This window comes from Cygnus olor, chromosome 3 (assembly GCF_009769625.2).
Source record: "Cygnus olor isolate bCygOlo1 chromosome 3, bCygOlo1.pri.v2, whole genome shotgun sequence".
In the NCBI taxonomy this organism is placed as follows: domain Eukaryota; kingdom Metazoa; phylum Chordata; class Aves; order Anseriformes; family Anatidae; genus Cygnus; species Cygnus olor.
The window spans coordinates 70,360,408-70,383,036 of record NC_049171.1 but is presented as its reverse complement, the minus strand read 5'-3'; the positions used below and the strand labels follow the sequence as shown (position 1 = coordinate 70,383,036).

Genomic DNA, 22,629 nt, shown 5'->3' with positions numbered 1-22,629 from the left:
CTTTGACTCACTGCATTATATATTACTGTCAGGCTTAAAGTTATGATGTGAGCATTCATTAGGCAACTGCTAAAATTATTAGCAGTTAATCCCTCTTTTATAATCTATCTTTTATTCTGATTGAACTCCTGACAAAGGACACACTGAATGTATGACATACTAAGTGAGCACAAAAAGGTTTATGTCATTTTGATATTTCTTTTCTTGAGCCTGAGCTCAATTTGTATATTGCTGGGAACCTATGTATATTTAAGGTGTGTGCAACTTTTTTTAAATGCATCTCTAAGTAATCAGAATAAACTGCATATTTGACAGGTACTGCATTTTGATCACAGCGATTGGATTTGATCACAGCGATAATAAGCCAGTAAAATATTTTTGGAAGAATGGCATTTGTACATGGAAAAAAAAGTCCTTGGATTATTTTGGAATTCTCAGGGAAAATCATTGTTTTACTGATTTATTTGCTTTTTCCTGATTAAAATACTCTAAATTACTTGTTTTTAAATTGTAGGATTAGAAACACGTAAAAATGCTTAAAGCAATATACATAAATACATTATTGAAAGAATGAATGACAGAATAATAATTAAGCATAAATTTATTTATTTTATTTATTTTTGTGTTAACATACATTACATTACAAACATATTTGTATGTTATTTTATATATTTCTTTTCATATTTAATAGATTCCTTCATGGTCAACCTACCCCATTTTGTCAAGAATGGTTTATTTAATGTTCTAAGTTTCCATGAGAATTGGCTAATTTAGTCTCCTGTGATTTAATTAACAGGTAGAAAAGAAGAATATATAGCAAGAGTTAACATTTTGTTAAAGTAATATAGCTGCCTAAATAAGGTGAAGGACTTAGATAAACAACTGGGACTGAAATTGTTTTTAATGTCTTGCTTTTATTCTAATAAAATTTTTTGAAGGTCTCAAGGGAAAGATAATTGTGACAAGTTACTGCTAAAGATCTTGATGTTTCATTATATCAGTCCTTAAGAAAAGAGTTAGGTAACACATGCTTACATTTTTCTCTGTTCTTTATTGCTGCCATAACACAATTACTCACATCTAATTGTCATGTTTGCAGCATTGTTTTGATCTCATTCTCCTAGTTTGCTTGACAAGGAAAGAATTGTTTGTATGTCTGTATTTCATTCTTCTGCCTTCACTGAAGTCAGAGGCAGAGCTTCCGTCTACCACAGCAAGAGTTGGCCTTACTTAATTATCATGTGTTTTATCTGTCTGGTACATTTGTAGACTGATTTTTGAGGGGAAAAAAAACTATTCTGACACACACAAATATATATATGTGTGTGTGTGTATATATATATATATTTTTTTTTTTTTTCCTGTCTATGGGCCATAGAAATTTATTCACTTCTGGTATTACCATCTAGTTTTCCTCAACTGGCTTGGGTTTTGTATTTTAAGGTTAGCTAGTTAGTCAAGCATAGATATATGTGTGGTGCCAAGCCACTAATTATAAGGTATATATGTGTATGTACTTTCTGTGCTGCTCTGTTGTCAAAATAAAGGAGGTACAAATTATTTTGACAGAATTCTGTTAAAAATAGTAGTTATGAAAACCAAGAGCAAATATGTGTATTAAAGTGTTCGAGTTTTCTTTTATTATTTAGCTGCTTCCCACAGTCTACCATCAAAAAAGGATTTCATTCACTGACCCATCTCCCTTCTGTCACTGAACATGCTGAAAATGTAAATGACAGTAATGTGGTTATGAATCAAAGTGAGAGACACTCAAATGCAGAAGATTATTCTCAGGTAATATATATATTTTTTGACCTAATTTTATATTGCAAAGGATAGTGAAAGATGAAATAGAAAATACTTGATTCTTAAATATAGGTTTTATAGCATATAGGTTTTTTTTAGCTTAGTAAGCTATCTGCAACTTCCCCCAATATTTAAGCAAATTCACTGTTCATTCCACTTTATAGCTACATTGATGTATGGGAAACCTTTACTAACATTTTTCATTTTAAACTTATATTTATGCTTTTTTTTTTCTGTTGTTTGTTTTTTTCTTTCTTTAGATTATCAAAGTAATATTGCTAACACTATAAATTCACGCAAATGAGGATTTCTCAGGGCTTGCTCAGGTTGCCTCCAAATTCCTCCAAACAGATTCATTAGGGATAGCACACTGAGCACAGTTTGCCAAGCTGGCCTAGGAAACGTCTCCACAAAAGGAAATGACGATCACTAGAGATTACTAGGTACATGTTGCCACTGTAGTTTTCCATGATAAATAAGGTCAATCTTATCCCAGGTCAGTAAAATATTACTAGGATGACTTCTGGCAGATCTAACCACTGTTTGTTGTTGTTGTCATTTAAAAAAAAAAAAAAAAAAAAAAAGGATTGTACCTTGTTCTTTATATACACAATCAAAGTCTGCTTTTAGATATGGCTCTAAAAGAACACTACTTGTAGTATTTAAACCTTATATTTTGAATGGAGAAAGGAGACTTACAAAAAGAGACTTTCTGGAAACTACACTATTTCATGCAAAATATTTTGTACAGGAAAATTATTTGCAGCATAGAGACATAGAGACAGAAACATTCAAGTGATGAACAAACAGAGCTCCACGGATGTCATTTTATTAGCACAACACCTACAAAAGAATCCAAATTGTCAGTGCCATTATCTCTTCAATTTCATACTTAGTGCAGCAAACACCACTCATAAGAGCATGTGATAGCATTTCTCTCTTTGACTTTCTGAAAATTGAGAGAGAAATCAGCCTAACATATATACAAATGCCTTTCTCAAAATCTCAAAATCTGGATCCAACTCAGTAAACCAATTATATCTGGGGGAAGATGGGGAAGAAGCACTCCCAACTTCTAAATGTTTACTACAGTTCTCCCCTTCACATTCATTTTCTGTCCCAAGTAAAGAATAAGTGCCTTTTCTATAGGTTTTTTTTTTTTTTTTTTAACTTTCAATATGATTACATTATAGAAAATAATTTAAGAGTCTCTATAAAATATATTTATCCATAGTGCTGCATAAAGGAAAAACAGCATCAAAGTGCAGATTCTTACAATCTTGTAGTAAAGATGATCCAATTTTAAAATTTCTACAGTACCTTTCTGGGACAAATTGATAAATACACATGGGGATAATATTTGTGGTATTTCGTTGATGTACAGTGACTACCTGTAGTGTTACAAAATGTGTTTGAAGACCATAGAACTGCTGTTGAGGATAGTGTTAAGTATCTTCATGGACAAAGAAAGTAATAATTTATTTTGTAAATTTTGAAGTAAAGGGAATTTTTTTTTCTATGTACTTTTTGGAGTACCTATACATATGTTTACTCTTCAGAGTACACTATAATGCCATTTTTATATTTCAGATCTGAAACTCAATGTTTTAAACTGTTGTATATCTATATTGTGTCTAGAAACTGTATCTATGTGTGGATATATTTATTCGGTATTATTTAAAAATAAGACAACGTTGCAGTGAAAGAGAAATCTTTGCAGTAGAATATATTTTTGGCTATTTTGCATTTTGTGTACATTTTAGAAACAAAAAATAGCTTAATTAGTACTTCATGACCTTTTAAAAGTCTTTTTAATAATTTCAGCTTACAAAAATCATTACAAAAGCAGCAGGGTAAAAAGGTGCTGTAAGTAGTATAATAATTATTGGTTGGATTACTGCCATCTCTATAGCTGTACAAATATAGATTTAGATAATTGCAAAGTAATAGACATTTATGTACTAGGAACGTAGAAGTAGTTTGGAATGTCACTTTGACTTTCTCCTCTAGTCCAGGAGTTAAGAGCCTTTCTGCGTGTGGAAAGCTGGTATGTCACAGTAGAGTATGCAAACAAGGAGAGTCAAGGGCGAGTAAGAAAATACATGAGAGACATTGGTTAAAAAAAAAAAAAAAAAGAATGGTTTGAAGAAGAAAAGAGTGTGACAATCTGAGGGCAATCTGGTTCAGACATGAAATGCAGGAAATCACGAGCAGCTAATTAGCTTATATTTGAACCTTACCTTTGCCTCAGTTTAAATCTCAGCTGAAAAATACTGTGCTTATTAATAGCTGTGGTACGTAGGTAGCACTGCATTTGAACTGACTGCAAAAGAAAATAAAGTTTTTAACTTGCAGAGCAATCTTCTTTATTTCACCTATTAAGCATTTTAATGAAAAAAAATATATGAATACCCTTTGGAAATTCATTATGGAAGAGCTTTCTTTCCATAGCTTTAAAACTTGAAAAAACAATATACATCTAAATCATTTCTTGTTTGTCTGATTTAAAATCAATTAGTGTTTAAAAAACAAAAACTGAAAGAGAAACTTTGATATCCTCTACTCACTATGTAATTGCTAATTTGTAGAATTTCATATTGTTATATTAAGCATGAATAACTTTGTTTCTATTTTAAGCTGTGTGTTTGATATTCAGGAGAAATCTGCTTTAATAGAGATGTAGATCTGGTAAGAATTTTGGGATGGAGCATTTTTATGCTTTAATGGAGATCTGATATGTCAGCTGCTGAGCCAGATCCTCAGCAAGTTTAAATTGGCATATTTAAGTCAACGTCAATGAAGAGGTGCTGGACTGTGTCCAAAGAAGGACAATGAAGCTGGTGAAGGGTCTAGAAAACAATTACTTTGAGGAGTGGCTGTGGGAACTGGGGTTGTTTAGCCTAGAGGAAAGGAGGCTCAGGGGAGACCTTATCACGCTGCACAGTTACCTTAAAGGAGCCTATAGCGAGGTGGGAATCTGTCTCATCTCCCAAGCAACAAGTGGTAAGATTAGGGGAAATGGCCTCAAGTTGTGCCAGGGGAGGTTTAGGTTGGATAATAGGAGAAATTCTTTACTGAAAGAGTAGTGCTGCATTGGAACAGGCTGCCCAGGGAAGTGGTTGAGTCACCATCCCTGGAGTTCTTCAAGAAATGTGTAGATTTAAAACTTAGTAGCATGGCTTAGTGGTGGACTTTAGTACTAGGTTAAAGGTTGGACTAAATGATTTTAGAGGTCTTTTCCAACCTGACTGATTCTATGAGTCTACAAGTATATGAAGCTACATCGCTGAGTATGTGTTTCCTTGTTCCTAAGGTCTGTTGTCACAGAAACAGGGAATAGGGAGAATTGAAAGATAAAATTTTATGAGCTAGACGTGCCTTCTTTGAAGAATATTAATTTGAAAGACGTGGTGTTATTTCTTGTGTCCCCAAGTTACTTATGCCAAATAATAGAAATGTTCAGTTATTGTTTTTTCAAACACCTTTTTTGTTTTCCTGTTTTTCCCATTCCCTCTGATTTTTCAGTTCTTAAAGCTTTGTGGATGTTTATTAGGAAAAAAATCCTTTAAAATATCTGATTTTTGTAGTTAAACTGATTTTGAATCACACTGCTATTCAGAAAATGCATTTTGTAAATATTTCTTTAAAAATTCCATAAAATAGGGCCCAGTTATTTAGTGAAGGGGCTTGTTTTTTGTTCTTTTTCAACAAGAACATAAGTAATTTATGTATGCAAGATGCATTGCAATGCATTTGAAAGTATATTTTTGGTTTGTTCTATTTGGTTGCAAAATTTTATTTGTGGAATAAATAGCTTCCAGTTCTAGAAAGTTTTCAGAATTTTAGTTTTTTTCTTTTGTTTTTATTCCCTATCCACCTTTGTGGATAAAACAAAACAGAACAACAACAACAAAAAAAAAGGCCCTCATACATAATTTGCATAGTATGCATTGCAGTTTTCTGCAACAGTAATTTTGGCAAGCTCTTTTGAGAAAAAGATTATCCTGGAACAGTGTTTCCTTGCAGCTCACTCATTCAGAATCCTACTTAAATATTGTTCATTGAGATTAATTATTTAATACAAGTTATCTCCAAATTCATTAGAAATAAAAATTTTATCTTCTCTTTGAGGAAATGTTGAACACTAACAAAGCAATAAAAGCCTAGTCCAAATACATTTGACATCAGAATTTGCAATGGCTACTAAATAATTTAAAGGACCTACCTGATTGCTATACCCAGAAATCCTAAGCAGAACACTCTGACTTTTTTTCATGGCTTCCTCAGTATAAAACTCTCTGGCAATGCTATTTACTAGAACAGAACTATTAAAATTGCCACTCTTTTCCACTAATTTAAACACAGTACACTTGTTCTTTGATGTTCGTACTTTATTTTTCAGTGTCATCCCTATGTATACAAGCTTCAACTTTTGCTTCACAACTGATGTCAGTCTATTTAGTTAGCTTGTTCAGTTTTGTGCTTTTTTCGTGTTACCAATAAACTTCCCAGACTCATGTCATAACAAACTTTTTTGTCTCCTCATTCTGATCCTTCTTAGCACATACTTCTTTAATGTCTATTAGGCTCAGTGAATTGGTGTTGAGTTACAGGATGGCTAGGTAGAAAAAAAAAAAAAATCAATTTTCTTTAAGAATGTTTGGAAATTAATTTCAGTCTGCACAAAATTTCAGGAAAAATAAAGTATACGTGGGATGTTACACACCTGAATTAGAAGAGGGACTTGAACACTCAGTTTGAACATTTGTGGTATAGCAAATCTTCCTGACAGGCCCATAAATATCTACTTGCTTATAAAGATTGGGGACAGTTCCAATATCAGAGATTGAAGAAAATAATACTGGATATTAGTAATTCAGTATGTTTAAGCCATTTCTGTACCTCAGTCTGTGCACATCTATCAACTTTGCAGTTGTTCTTACATTTGTACAACTGCCTTCTTTCGAAAGTCATCTCTGTTACCTTCTTCCACAACACAGCTAAAAATAGACTAACACATTTAAAGAAAACAGTAACTCAGGAACAGGCAAAAAAAAAAAAAAATGTGTCCAAGTGACTATATTTTTAAACCGATTTAGTGATTTTGTTGACTCTCAGGCCAACATCAAACCTAAAAATGTAACACAGGGCAAGATCTTAAGAAATATTTTCATCTTTTGTTGTTGTTGTTGTTGTTTTGTTTTGTTTTGTTTTAGTCTTAAAAATGATGTTTTTGAAGCTTTATTGCTTCACCTGCAATTATATCCAAATAACTTATTTTTGGAAGAAGATTGTTTCCAGAAAAAATGGTTTGAAAGGTTTTTTTATATGTCATTTCTACAATAGAAAAAGATAGTGGTTTTATAAAAATATCAGATAGCTTTTGAAACATTTTGTTTTGTGCATTTGAGTAAAATAACAACATATCTAATGTTAGGAGGTTAAACAATGCAAATTAATCTTTGAAATGAACAAGATAGATATAAATCTATGAATTACAATTATTTTTACAATTATGTGTGAACAATTATAAAACCTAAAAGATGACTAATTAGATTTTTAAGTTAACTGGCAAATTTGCCTCACATTTTGCATTTAGATTTCCTATTGATATGAACAATAAGTAACTAAACTCTCCCTGAATCTCTGTACATCCTTTCATATTTCACAGCACGATCCAAGTCTTTCTTTAAATTCCTTCTTTATCAGATACTATGGCAGAGCAGATTTGGCCCTTCAGATAATGTGTGCTCATTAAGAAAAATGACTTTAGTTTCTCCTTCGATGCCAGTATTTTAGATGCTATAGCTGAGGCTATAGCATACGAGCATGAGAACTTCCTTAACAATCCCAGTCATCTCAGTACCACTGAGATTTAGGTAGAAGGATACATCCCATACCATTACAGAAGCAGGCACCTTATGTCTACACTATGTCTGTACTCCAGAAAAGGAAGTTGACCCTGTGACTCCTACAGGAACCTTGGCAATTCTGGAACTATGCAGGTTGTAGACTACCGTGCAGAATAAAAGACAGCTGTATGCATGGGTACTTCTGAAGCCACAGTGTAAAGAGGATATATAGCCCATGTATAATTAGAAGTTTTTAGGCCCAAATGTTGAGTTGTGAATGCACTGTGACAGGTGATCACAGCTTGTCTTCTGTTTTGTACAGTTGTATGTACAGAAATTTGGAAAGAGGAGCTAAAGTACACAGGCCCTTAGATGTCCTAAAATCCTATTGTCTCCTCTTCAGTTCATTTGCTTTAGAAAAGCTAGAAATGCATCTAAAAAGGACATGTAAGATGTAATATATTTCAATTACCAGATTGTTCAACAGTTAAAAATTTCAACAATCTATGTATTTTACTCTTAATTGCTGTTTATGTTAGATCTCTTTTGAGCTTTGACTCCTGAACATTCTTTAAAAATATATATCAGATTTAAAGTAAAGTTTAGAATTTGTGCTGTGCAAAAATAGGCCTTTCAAGTTCTCTTAATAAAGAAAATACTGCAGTTACATTGTACATGCTAAATTATTTTGTACTATTTTGGAACAGAGACTCTTAAATCTGTAGTCTATTCACTCAGCTCATTCCTTTAATTAGTTCAGAGAAAATAAAGCACCTAGAATTTTGACAGTGGTGAGATTCCAGAGCTTATTCTGGGACTGTGGAGGTGCTGTAAAATGCTGCAGGAAGAATTTTATTGCAGCTAGGAATTAAAGTTGAAAGCCCTGTCTTTCCTCTAAGGATGCATTCACAGGTTCCCGCATATTGTGTGGGCAAGGTAAGTCTGTAATGGGAGAGTCAAGGCAGACCTGAAGTTACTGCACAATGACAATGTGCAAAGTTTAGGTATAAGGTATAATTGTAACCTACCATCCAGTCTAACTTAGACTCCCTGAATTTTGTCAGCCTGCCCTCAAACTACCCTTCTAGATTTTATTGAAAAAAGCATAAAAGCAACTCCAAGTCAGTCCAGCTGCCACAATCCCTTTTTGAAATGCAGAACAGGAAATCACTGCGTGTCCAGATGTTGGTCAGCTCAGTGCTATCAACATCAACACCTCTGCCCCTTGTAAAAATGGGTATATATCAGGAGTTTGGGCAGGGGGAAGGTGACACTTTGTGTTAAAGGGAGAGGTGGAAAGAAAAGAAGCTTGCAAAGTTGTTTGCAAGAGTGTTATTAGGCTTCAATGTTTACAAAGGTAAAGCTAGTGCAGTTAACCCATTAATAGTGTAGTGGAAAATGGAGTTTCCAAAAGGCTGGCTAACTGGATTTTAACTTTAATGCACATGGATATTGCATTCATGTTAGTCCAGCTCCTTGAGCTTGAAAATAGGATTGACCGGAACAAAGTTGTTTTTCAAAAAAAAAAAAAAAAAAAAAGAGAGAGAGAAAAAGAAGAAAAAAAAAAAGAAAAAGAAAAACAGCAGGCAACTTTGTATTGTGCAGCTGATACAAAACTGAAGATGCTGTAACAATCAGGCATGCTGTCGCCATTGACAGTTGTGTACACTTGTGCAGCAAGAAACATTTGTTAGAAAAAGGAGCTCTCTATATACTCTCGAAGAATGGAAAATTAGAATAGAATAGAATCAGGTCTAGAATAGAACTAATTAGTTCTTAGAATAGAACTTATAGTCAAAGAGAAGTGGTAACAGAGAACATTTTTAATAGTATAGGAGTAAGCAAATAGAACATCTTTTATCTGAGACTCCAGATCACATGTACTTCTCTAGAAAAACATTCCCTCTCCCTACTTCTCCCTTTTCCTCTCCCTCTCCCTTTCCTTCCTTTTCCTTTTCCTTTTCCTTCTCCCTCTCCTCTCCTCTCCTCTCCTCTCCTCTCCTCTCCTCTCCTCTCCTCTCCTCTCCTCTCCTCTCCTCTCCTCTCCTCTCCTCTCCTCTCCTCTCCTCTCCTCTCTCTCCTCTCCTCTCCTCTCCTCTCCTTCAGAGATAACTTACTAGCTTGTTTATTGCAGCTCAGGGAGGACTGCCCAAAAAGAAAATATTTTCTTTAAAAACATTTAAAACATTTTTTTTTCTTTCATATAGGGTCAGCATAATGCAGAGACACCAACTGAAAGTAAGTATGTTTGAAATTTATATTCAGACTTCTGCCAGTCTCATATCATTTGGCTTTGGTGTTAACCCTCATGTTAAGAATATGAACTGTCTTATGTTTTTATGGGTGTTGGTTTTACAAGAAAGAAACTTCAAACTTTACAAGACTTTACAAGACAAACTTTACAAGAAAGACTTCAAAGAATGGGTATAATTGCATAGAGTGAAATCTTCAGGTTGGTATTTTAAAAAATCCCTGACTTGCAAGAATATTTGGAAAAAAATACACTTTACACACTGCAAAGTTATTCTGCAGTAAAATATACTGGATTTTGTACACAGAGCTGTATTTCTGATCACTGTTTTATACTTCTACTGAACTGTACTTTTTTTTTTTTTTTTTTTTTTTTTTTTTTTTTCCCCTGAAAGAAAAGAAAAGGACAAGAAAAAAGGACAACTTCTATTTTAATAAATGCTATGGTTTTAGATTAGTGTTTGAAGAGTGTGCAGATGGAAAATACTGAGTCATTTTTCAAAATAAGTAGCTTTTTTTAAGTGAACATTTTAGCAGTGTTGTCAGGAGAAGTTATATTCCTTCTTTGTCAGTGAAGTGACCAGATAAACTTCATGTACAACAAACCTCTCCAAAACTTTCTGATAGGGTTCTTCCTTCTACCAGAGTCCTGAAAGTGAATCCCAGAACAGAACATGTGAAATGTGAACAAGCTTCATGCTTTACTTACACTAGGATTCATACATGTGATACTAATACTCATTTTGTTTTCAACTATTTAGTCCCTGTTGAAGCATGTCCAATTCACCTTTGCTTTTGAACCATTTCTGAATGTTGATTCTCATGGGGGGAAAAGACATAGTGTTTTAAAAATGTTCGATTTTGTTCTCTGTAAAATAATATGATCCCTTCTTCCAATAATTGAGAAATGTGATAAATAACCTCTCAGTTATTTAAGGATGTACACAGTTTTGTAGCTTCTACAGTAATTAAACACAGTAATTTCATGCAACATGAATGTTCATGTCTTTTTAAACTTTACTCATTTTCTGGAAAATTGTGCAACCAATCAACCAGCTCTAGTAACTCCAAAATAGGATACAAGATAAGCTGATAAAGAAAGAAAACCAAACAAAAAAACACTGGGCCATACTTAAAGTATAATGAAGACTGAAAATACATTTATGATTTTTAAATATTTTGAAGTGAATGTGAGTCATTCCTGCAAAACCTATACTAATAAATACTAATAAATACCTTTTACTAATAAATAGCTTTTAATCAATATGTTCAGTACAGGCAAAAGACATAATTTTTATATTATACTTTTAAGAACTGTAAATGATTTGAAGTGCTGTAGTGCTTGAATATCTTTTCTTTTGACTTCTATATAGGATTTTTATTAATATCTTTCCAGTAAATAGAACCAAAATCTCACTGTATCAAAATTCTATAAGTTAATGAGCTGGAAATATAATTCTTCAGCTATTGTCTCACAGCTTTGTACCTCTTTTAGTTCGATTCCAAAATCCAATAGAAAAGTAGTAGTTTGCAGTAGATGTCTCCTTAAAGCCTGACATGAATATGTTGGGATGTTGGAGTATTTTTGTAGCTGTCACTATTAATTGATTCTGAAGTTAGTGCATCTCAGTAGCCAGATAGCTGTCTTTTCTGCTTATTCAAAATCTACTCAAGAATGGTAGAAATTGGTGCTAGAGTAATAACATGATAAAGTTTTTAACAGTTATCATTCAAAATTTGTAAAAATCAGACTGTTGGCTGTTAAAGTGGATAAAATCCTAAAGAGTGACGTATCTTCATCAACACTCAGCAACATATCCTGAATGAGCGAGACACTTCTTAAATGTTTCAAAAGTAAGAAACTGAAACTGAAAGAACAAGAAAATGCAGGGTTATCTCAAAAAAAAAATCTTTTTAATTCCATTGGGGAAAAAATTCCTTCAGTCTTTATTACAATCTTTGCATGCTGCATTCTGAAAAACTCTTCTTGTAGCCAAAATAGCCAGAAGAGAGAAAGCTGATGGCTTAGGGAAGCTGGAGATGACTCCCATTCTTGCTCTTCTTTTGTATAAATCAATCAACTTTGCATCTATCATCTACTGAAAGATGTTTTTGCTTTGTTGTGAATTTGTATCAGCAAATATCATGAGAAGAGGTGAGAAATCTGTATGATACCTATACTGGTATATTGTGTATGTCCACAAAATATCACATAGTCTTGTGTTTAGTTTTATAACAAATTTTCACATTGTGCTACAGGGAGCTGTGGACAGTTTCCTCCATGAGGTTCGTGCTCTCATAGCATAACAGAGGAAAATGTGGAGGTGGACATGTTTACATCCTCTGACCTATAATACTAATAATTCACATTACTGCTGTAACAAAATCCTCTGTGCTGAGGTTAGGGTTTTCCTCACGGTCTCCAGGTGATCTCAACTTGTGTGTCGTCATTTCTCTATGTAAAATCCATTTATTACATCTTTATGTAGTTAATAATCATTACTGGATTCAAAGACTAGAGCTCTATGCTCATATTAGGTGGTATGATCGCTTTTCTTTAAATAATACACTTCCTTTTAAAGTCTTAATTAATTATTAACAAACCCCATTTCAAAAATTCATTTTAAAAGAAAAAAAATATTGGGAAAGAAGGCTTACTAATAAATCTTGGTTTAATGCTTTGCACTGTCATGCACTGTAGGTTGTGAGGGTTACTTCCTATTATTCCAAAACGATTCACTGAGACTTTCAATTCCACATGTCTGAGAACATGAATCATGAACCAAGACTGAGAGAAATAGAGAAATCTTATTTAAAATGTTTTATTTATCAGTATAGGATTTTTAATGCACATTTTATCATTCCTAAAAATTTCTCAAAGTGTACGAAGTATTTGAATGAGGATTCAATAAGTTTATGTCTTCAGAGCTTTGTTACAGGTCATCAGACAGCTGAATACATGGACAGTCTGATGTCAGGAAAGTTCCTTCTCTTCACTTACAGCAGATTTGACAAGCATTCCTATTGAGGGCAGTGCTATTTTACAAGCAAATTTAAACATATAAATGAATCGTTTTCTTGCTCTTCACTACCATTTTTTTTTTAGGAAACTTTGTCCTCTTATATTTGTTATAAAATAAAACAAAATAGGTTCAATATTCACATGAAACTTCTTAGCCTCATCAAGTCCATTGAAAACTTGTACTATTGAGGTTCACCAAATCCAATGCTTTTTTTTTTTTTTTTGTAAAAATGTGGTGCATCACTGTCTTTCTCTAGAATGTCCTGAGTAGAAAATCATAGCTTTACAAATCTGCCAGAACAACAACAACAATGTCCTAAAACATATAATTTCACTTAATTGTGCTCTGTTATAAAATGAATGTTCACAAATTTACACTTGCTCTTTCTGCTCTGTTTTTACCATAAAGCAGCTATATACAAGATTAAGTGCTTTCCTATGATTCCTAATTGCTGTTGGTGCAGATGTTGGTGAATGTTGGTGAATCTGATGTAACTCATTCATGGTATCACATTATTCTCATAATTATATGTTATCTCACAGAAATCCTGCTGTTCCAGTATATTTATCCAGAAACATGATGACACTAGAATACAGTCTAGAAATGACAAGATCAGAAGGTGAAATTTCAAATAAGCATGCTGGAATTATTCAGTGTGATGTTATTGTTATACATATGGGATATATTGAAGTAGTACACTTCAGATGTAGAATATTTTCCAGATATTTTCTCTGATTGTGTGGAGAATCTTTAAATTTTCCATAAAAGTGGCTAGAATTTGATGTTCTGTTGAAGTTGATAGCTGGAGTTACTTTCAGCTTTGCGGTATTATATAATGCTTTTTTCATGGTGAAAATGTAATTTGGTTTAAGGCAGCTCAGATTTGATATTTCAGTTTCTTTGCACACATGAAGGGGAATAATGCACCTTGTCTCAGCAGAGTTTTTCATTAATAGTCGGGTCCTTTCAAACTTGGCCTTCTGTGATTTCGTGAGAATCTATGGCAAAGCAAAAAAAAAAAAAAAAAAAAAAAAAAAAAAAAAAGAGTTTGTAGTTGAATGAATATCAGTATTTGTTTCCTCATATTATTTTCATGATCATTGTACTCTACTCACATTTCTTTATGGTTGGAATGCATTTGCAATTTATGTTCTTCTACATTGCTTTCTGTGTTTTGTTGTAGACCTCTGTGTATTGTTGTTACTTTCAGCATTTTTAACTAGTGTTCTCTCTCATTTTACAATCATCAGCAAAATAGCTTATTGTGCGAAATAATAGCTAAAATGGTGTAATAGATACACATGTTCTGTTCATGATGGTAGAGTAATATTTTTGGTTAATTTTTTTTTTCAGACCTCTGTACTGTTCTGTCTATACATATCTACATACATCTAGGTCGCTATCGAACACATGGCCTTAATAATTTAAAATACACATGGTAATTTAGAGTATTTACAAGGCAAGAAGTGCAATGACTTTTTGCCACATTTTGTGTCTGTACAATATAAAATACTTTCAGAGGATTACTTACCATATAATTTTCCCCATATAGGAATGCAAGGAGCAGAGATGAACATAACTCTTCAGCTATCAGCACAGCACTGTAGGAAATTCGTTCTTTTGCTGTCATATTTATTTAACTCAAATAGTTCTTTTCATTACCCTTTTTACAACAAACTGATGAGTTTGCCCCCACACCACTTTGTGGTGCTGAATAGCATGGTTTTAGAATAGAAATTGCTCAGTACTCATAATTCAATTGTATTGCAGACTGTCCACCACTGAAAGGGGCTGAGTATCCTCCTTTCCCCAATCTTATATCCTTTCCTTGCATCAGAACCAGTGATCACATGGGTCTTTGAGGACCCTTTGAAATTTCTGCTCTAAATGGGAAATTTCCATTTTTGTACATCTATTACCATAAACCAGCTTGTCTGTCGCTTTTTACAAAAAATGAAGCAGAAGAATATTTTTCAATTTTGAAAAATTTTGAACAGTTTCTTTACAGGGTAGTATTATCTTGCCCTTTTCCATGTATTTGGCTAGCAGTCTATTTAATTCATAATTTGTGTGTTCTTCTAAAGAGCTAGTTCATGACTACAAATAGCCAGATAAAAAGTATCCAGATACTGAATGTGTCAGCAGCCAAAATGTAGTCAGTTTGATGAGGGAGCTTGATTTACATTTAAGCATCTCAGTAAAAAGCCAGAGCTTGAAAAATAATGAGCACTTATCAAAACCAGTGACAGCTTTTGATGTTAACTGTCTTAGAAATGTCTTCTCGCTTTCTTAAGAACTTTACTCTTTCTAATAATTCTGGGATTGTCATGCAGTACAATTTTTTCTTACCGTAAAAATAGGGATTTGTGTAATAAACTCTGCTAATCTGTGTTTTTATGCTACTCTTTCTTTTTTTCCCTTTTTAGATTTATTATTTGAGTTTTTATGTTGCTTTACTCTTAATTGTTCACCTGCTTTTATTTGTTGTCTTTTGTTGTTGTTGCAGTGGATGTTTTAGTATTACTTCTATACTTGAGTGTTTTAACTTACTCATCAAGTTACTTTTTTTCCTCTTGGTCTTGATTGCAGCATTAATCTTTGTTGTTTGAGTTCTAGGTAGTATCAAGTTCTTGAATTTCAATGTGCTCTGCCTTTTTCTAAAGATCTTTGCCATGTTTAACTTTATAATATGCTTACATTATATCCCTGCGTATTTGATTAGTATTTGCATTTGTTCAAGGAATAAATTATATGATAATTATGGGCAATTATTTTCTGAAATTGTCTTCCATATGTCAGTCTTAAAATACTAATTTATACTGAGCAGCTCTTAAGATTTGCTTCAAATTTATTTATAGTTTTATTTCATAAATTATATCTTCACTATAACACCCAGTGTTAGCAGTTTCTCATAGCTAGAAGTGTCACTTCTTGCATACAAGGTATGTAAGCAGCTTGTTTTATTTTTTTCTTATATTTCTTTATGGAGCCAGGAAGTTCTGAACAGAATATTCTTTAGAATACATGGATAAAAAAGGATAAAATATGACATTTTGATGTCATATGACATTTTTCTAGTGGGGAAAATTCAGCCATTTTGTTGACACTGCTTTTGCTTTCCTTTAGTTGTACTGGGAGGGCTAAGGTTTCCTCTGGTCCCAGTCTGCATACATAATCAACAGACAGGCTTATGTATTGACTTTTAAATAATGTGGAACATATCTTCTGTTTGAAGGCAGCAGAGATCTATTGACCCAATTGATTCTGAACAAGGTCTATTGATAGTGTTCTAGCACTGGTGTTAAAAATGAAGAGAAACATTGAGCTGCAGGAAGATGACAATGGCATAAGGCATAGTTCAGCTCTGGTGACCCTTTCTGTGATAGGCAGATTTGTAAGCCACTGTGGTTATTTCACTAGAGGCCTGAAAGCTGTATTAACTTATATCTAAGAAAAAGCCTAGGTTTCCCAGCTTTCAAGAAGTTTTTCCATACTGTAAGGGAGAGAAAAAGGTCTTTGGCACATTTCATAGAATCATAGAATCCTCTAGGCTGGAAAAGACCTTCAATATCATCAAGTCCAACCATCAAGCTGACCTACCAAGTCCCATCACTAAACCATGTCCCTTAGTGTCGTGTTCACACATCTCTTAAATACCTTCAGGAATGGGGACTCCACTGCTTCCATGGGCAGCCTGTTCCAATGCTTCACCACCCTCTCTGAGAAGAAACTCTTCCTAATATCCAATCTGAATCCCCCCCTGGCACAACTTGTGGCTGTTTCCTTGTATCCTATCACTTGTCACCTAAGAGACTGACACCCTCTTCGCTGCAACCTCCTTTCAGGTAGTCATAGAGAACGATGAGGTCTGCCCTCAACCTCCATTTCTCAAGACTAAATCTCAAGTCCCTCAGTCACTCCTCAGAAATCTTATTTTCTGACATCTCCTTACATTACGCTACTTTTCATTCTTGAAAAACAGTTGCAAAAATAATTTAGAGGCATCTATATCCGGTAAACTCATTATTCAGCAGATCGTTATATGTTTCATTGATCATGAAATATTACAAAGCATATTTAAATTTAAATTATGCATTTTTCTAATTAGCTTTCTCATTTGTAAAAGCCTGTTTGGATATTACCTCATGTTTTTCCTTAGGAAACATTCTGATTTAATAGCTGTTAATGTTTGAACTGTTCTATTAATCTCAGCTGTTCTGAGCTCTCCTCAAAACTTCTTTTTGGAGAAGACTAAACATCTCCTACAACAATTCAGATGAATCTCACAGAGTAAAGGCAGAGAAAGGTGATGTTTCAATGCAAATTAAAATGTTATTAAATGATTACAAAATGTTTCTACAAGACAATTCTGTGTTAATATTTTGGTATGCATATGACAATAGTTCTGATTTTTCTACAAGAAAATAAATGTAATATTGTTCAAATTAACTTCTGTTAACAAGTAGTTAGACAGACTTGCGTGTGTAGTATCAAAGGAGCACTGCCTAAGTACCAGCAGCAAAAATAGGTCTTTACGTCCTCACTCTCATATATTTTTTGTCTTCTGGGGGTTATAAAAAATTACGTCATACTGCCACACCAGCTTTTCACTGAACAGAATCTTTGGACAAATTGTTGTATATTTCTTACATGCTCACTTCAGACGGAGGCAACAAGAACCTATACAGAATTGTTTCAGTCATCTTTTGAACTTTTTAGTTTAGTGTTTTGTTGTTGTTGTTGTTGTTTTTTAAACTCTTAAGATGTGTGGAAAATACCCTGATAATTTTAGGATAATTTTTCAAAATAAATATAATTTTACTTTGATGTACATATTATTAGTGTATTGAATCTGTGTGTCTTCTTATCTCTGCAGAAGAATTGCATGAAAATATTAGTTCTGATGCAAAACAAATGTCAGAAACAGCTGATACTGTTATGAACAGCCAGAGAGAGGATAAATCAAAGGAAGAAATCAAGTCAGAAATTACTTCTGTTTCCAAGGAAACCTGGATTAGCTTTGAAGACTTCTGTGTTTGTTTCCAGTAAGAAACAGAGGTTTTGTGTTGTATTCCTTAAAATGTATGGTATAATAATGATAAAATGTGAAATGTGACTATATAAAACCTGTTTCTTCTCAACAGATCTTTTATGTATAACTATCCTTCCTTTCGGGGTAGTCCCAAGGCTTCAGATTTACTGTCTCTATTGGCAATGAATCTGTAGGTGCAGCCCCAGGCTGTCTTGGGTGTGCCCTCCAGAGTACTGCAGAGAACACAGCCATCAGCTTCATGAAGTGTATTACACACTGTATGTAAAGAGGATAGAGCATGGTAGGTCATGGAGCACACAGCAATTCGGGTGCTCTCATCTGACACATCAGCCACTGGTTGGCCCCAGTCTGTGAACGTTACAATTCTAAAGCAATAAAAATTGTTGAAATCTTCCGTATTTGAAAGGGAAAAAATTCTAAATATCACATTTTTACTCACACTTAGAACTTGGCATTATGCATGTGTAGCATATAAAGCATAGACGAGACGGATCAAGACAAGTGCAACATTTATGTTGCACATCAGCCCTTAGGTAAGATTTTGTTTTCCCACTACTTCAGAACTTACTCCAGAAAAGAAACTTTGTATTCTCCCACCAATTTTAAAATTTCTTCTTTTAAAAATTGTGTAGTTTACTTAATATTTATATATATATTTCAGACCTGATCTGTATATTAAAAATAAACACCCTTTTCTGATGTTCTTTAAAATCATTCTGCTATTTGTAATTGTCACGTTGCTTGCATACTGTCTTTGCTGTCATTTTTCCTTTCTGCCTTCCCCTGGTCCCCAACTTCCCTTCTGGGGTATCCCTTTAACTTCTGTCTTCTGTATTTAAGGAGCCTGGAAAAATACAGCTCCTTTGGACAACCTCACATTGCTGACGGGAATCATTTTCTCAGAGAAAGCTCACACTTTTTTTTTTTTTTAATTTTAGTTTGTAATTGGGATTTTTTTGTGTGAAGCTTTTATTTTCATAGAGTGTAAAATATGGACTCTTAAACTTGTTAGCCAAATGTTAAAATAGCGTTGACATTTTGTAGACTACAGCAATATTAAGAAATACCAAGCATTTGTCAGTTTCTTAAATTCCTGTCCTAAGTGCATTTGAGTTATTAATTTGAGTTATTATTTTTACAGTGAACTGGTAAAACATTTGTTATGAAAAGCATCTCAATTCACCTTTGAAGAATTTATCACTTGAAGAATTTAGGTGCCTAACATTTTAATTTTTACCGGTCAGTTCTGTTGGAAGCATTTCCTTATCTGACTAGTCTATATCTCCGATACCCTCAAAACAAGACGAATGTTCAGAGTTTGTATCACCTTTGGGAAATCAGAAAAACTCTGGTCATTGTAGGAATTGATATGTCAGCAATAAATCATGAATAAAATACCTGAGTAATCAAAACTTTTATTTTATGTAAGACATTGGACTTCACATTCAATGTCATCCATCCTAAATTAACACTGAAGCCAAAATATTGTCCTTGGTTAAATCAAGGTCAGAATATATATATATATATTTTAATCAGGAATTGTGATAAAGTTTCTGAAAGTAAGCAGTCACCAGATAATTGAAAGAGGTATTAATAAACTTTACAAAAGAGTTCTACCTTACTGTGAAACACTTCATAGAAAACTTCATTACAGCAATTTTTAGGCATGGAAATTATTAAGTAATATTAGCTTATTACAATTCATAGATTACAGATTAATAGGACAAATTAGTGGCTTGACCTCCAGTGGACTGCACTTTATAAGTACAGCAAAAGTATAAATTAATATCAGCTGCTTTCTCCGGAGATGAATTGTACTGACCTTTTATGAAGCAAAAAATACTGAATCATTTATGAGAAATAGCTGTGAGTGATTTATGGAAGATTATAATGTGTTTACTAAGTAAAATTAGTATCTTATACAATGAAAAAAAATATACCTGAAATATGTCATTTATACTAATATTATTTTCCCACTTTTTGTTTTGTGTTGTTTTCTTCCTAGGAACCTGTATGTTTTCCATAAGCCACACACATATGCTTATAATTACCAGAAGACAGATTTTAAGGTATACGACTATATTGAGTTTGTATGTACTTTTAAATTTTTTTGTCAAAACTTTACATAATTCGATAGTACATATTTCCTAAATTTCATTGGTACACCACATAGAACTGCTATTACTGAAAAAATAATAACACCTTAGAATTATTACAATCAATATAAAGATGTTTGTTAGAAAATACCCAGAAGTGATTCATTGTGTTTAAGACAAGGGGAAAAAAATGTTGTGGATTGCCATTGCAGAATAATTCAAAACATATTGAATAAGTAAATCATAAAAGTTGGTAGTGAGAATATATTTTAGAGTGAAACACATCTCCATCCATCCTTTATCTTGAATGAAATCTGCCTCATAGCAATGTAGAGACTTTTCTAAATTAATTTCAATAATGATTCAGCTTCAGAATCCCCTCTTCAGTTCTCATTCATCTTCACCTGTCACCTAATACCCAAATCAAGGGTCTGTTCAGCTTAACCCTCCATTTTCTCTTTACATACTAAGTCCTATGATCAGGTTCTGATGCAGAACTAACTCTCAGTTACACTGAAATAACGATAGCTTTTTAAACCTGCCATTAGTTCTTATTATCAGAATGCTATTCAACATGTCTGAATATCCTGTTCCAGCTCTAGTTGCATGCTGTAACTGTAGTGTAATTACATAGTACTTTGTTAAGTATAAACTCCAGGTATGAATTTAATATAAAATTCTGTACTGAGAAAGTTAACTACATGGATTGTGCTTCATAATTGTAGTGCCTCTACACCTCTCTGTGTTTATAATCAAATCATAACAAATTTTATCAAAAATTACACGATATACTTCCACAAGCCGTAATCAAATGCAGACTATATAACCTTCTGTGCTGTTGTGCTAAAACGTATCTAATCACCCTTTGCTATAACATCATTCTATTTTTTACATTGATAAGCATGAGGTGTTTACACTATTAGGCAAATTCTGTATCAGCGTTATAAAAACACTTTTATATTATGCTACAAAGCTAACAGGAATTGTATTCCAGGATCAAACACCAAAAATGTATTGATATGTCTTCAGGAAAAAGCTGACATATTAAAAGAGTTCTGAAGCAAAGAAGCTTATTCACCTTCAGATTTTGAAGAATATCTAGGAACAGCAGAGTCATTCTACTGTTTTTGATATTTGAACAAGAATTTTGTATTAAAGTTGAGAATGAAAAATGCTGCCTCCATACATAATGAGGCAGAATCAGTTATATTTACCAATTAAAAAAGCCTTTATTTCTTATAAGCTTACTGTATCTAACTAGAGTCCGGAAGTTGCAACACAAAGCAAACATTTTGTTCTGTTAAATGCTGTTTGTCAAGGGGAATTACTGAAGTACTACATGTAAAGAAAATCATGTAAAAGTAGATGAATTCTCATTCAAGAAACTTTTACATTTTCTTTTATCTCCTAACTGAACAATATGGTTTATACATGCAGCATGAGGCTCTGGGCTCGAATGATATCTGCTATTTGGAGGAAATAAGGACGACTAATTTCTTCTTTTTCATACCGTATCTATGGTCATAATATAAAAAATCTAATGCTTTTTATAAGTCTGAGAGGCAATGTTCAACAAAAATGAGAGAGAGTAAAAAATGAAAGATATTAAAATATCTTTTTTCTATACAGTCTACTGACGATCAAGTCCTCTATTATTTACTTGTGGACAGTCTGAAATCCGTTGAAATACTGGTTAGTTTCTCTGCATTAGTACGCTGGGACATTGGAGGTAAGGCCAATGTAGAAAAGTGTATGTTAATGTTTAATATGTTTATGCAGTTGAGTTTAGCTATGGAGTATTTTGGCATAGTTTAGCATTAAATAGTAAAGTTGATTCTTGGTAATACACTAAAAGTCCAAGGAATGTTTTCTTGTTACTTCATATTGAAAATGAATATTTTCTTGAAAGGATCCCTTTACTATATATTATGTTTTGATGCATGCTTTTCATCATTATCTTTCTGATATGGATTTCCTTGTGTTTCTTAGTCTTTTTTTTTTTTTTTTAATCTACATAATTTTCATTCTTGAAAGCCACTTTATGCCTGAGCTGATAAAAATGCAGTAAAGTTAGTAATATGACTAGAGATGATTTTTGAACTGATTTTTAAACCAATGCACAGTAAGCTCATTTAAAGGTGGATTATTTCAAAATCCAAAAGTTTGGATGGTTTAAATAAAAATTGCTTGAATTCTATGGGAATCATAGAATAGCATACAGTAAAGCTAATGAATATTATGATGATCAGCTTAAGTTAAAAAGACATTTGAACATCAGGTATAGACATAATTTTAGTGCTTCAGGAGTACAGCAGCTAGAATCAAAAAAAACCTTAAAACCAAACCAAAACAACAACAACAAAAACAATACCAAAACCTAATCAACCTGTTAAAATAACTAAACTATAGTATGAATATAAGCTTTGTATGTGTGTTCACTTTCTTTGCAAGATAACAGAATATGTATTCTAAAACTTTTAAGAAGTTTTAGAGCATCTTTAAGTGACTTGGAAGATATCAAATGTACACATTCTTTCAATGCCTTGTTT

The 22,629-nt window shown here is 33.0% G+C and overlaps 1 protein-coding gene across 1 annotated transcript in view; it reads left to right on the top strand.

The window, feature by feature from the left end:
* ADGB (androglobin) overlaps nucleotides 1–22,629 on the top strand; it is a 120,216-nt gene that overhangs the window by 43,210 nt on the left and 54,377 nt on the right. The window contains 5 exon segments of the mRNA XM_040553086.1: nucleotides 1,650–1,794; nucleotides 9,866–9,896; nucleotides 17,808–17,976; nucleotides 19,990–20,053; nucleotides 21,710–21,809. Of these exon segments, the coding sequence (XP_040409020.1) occupies nucleotides 1,650–1,794; nucleotides 9,866–9,896; nucleotides 17,808–17,976; nucleotides 19,990–20,053; nucleotides 21,710–21,809 (509 nt within the window).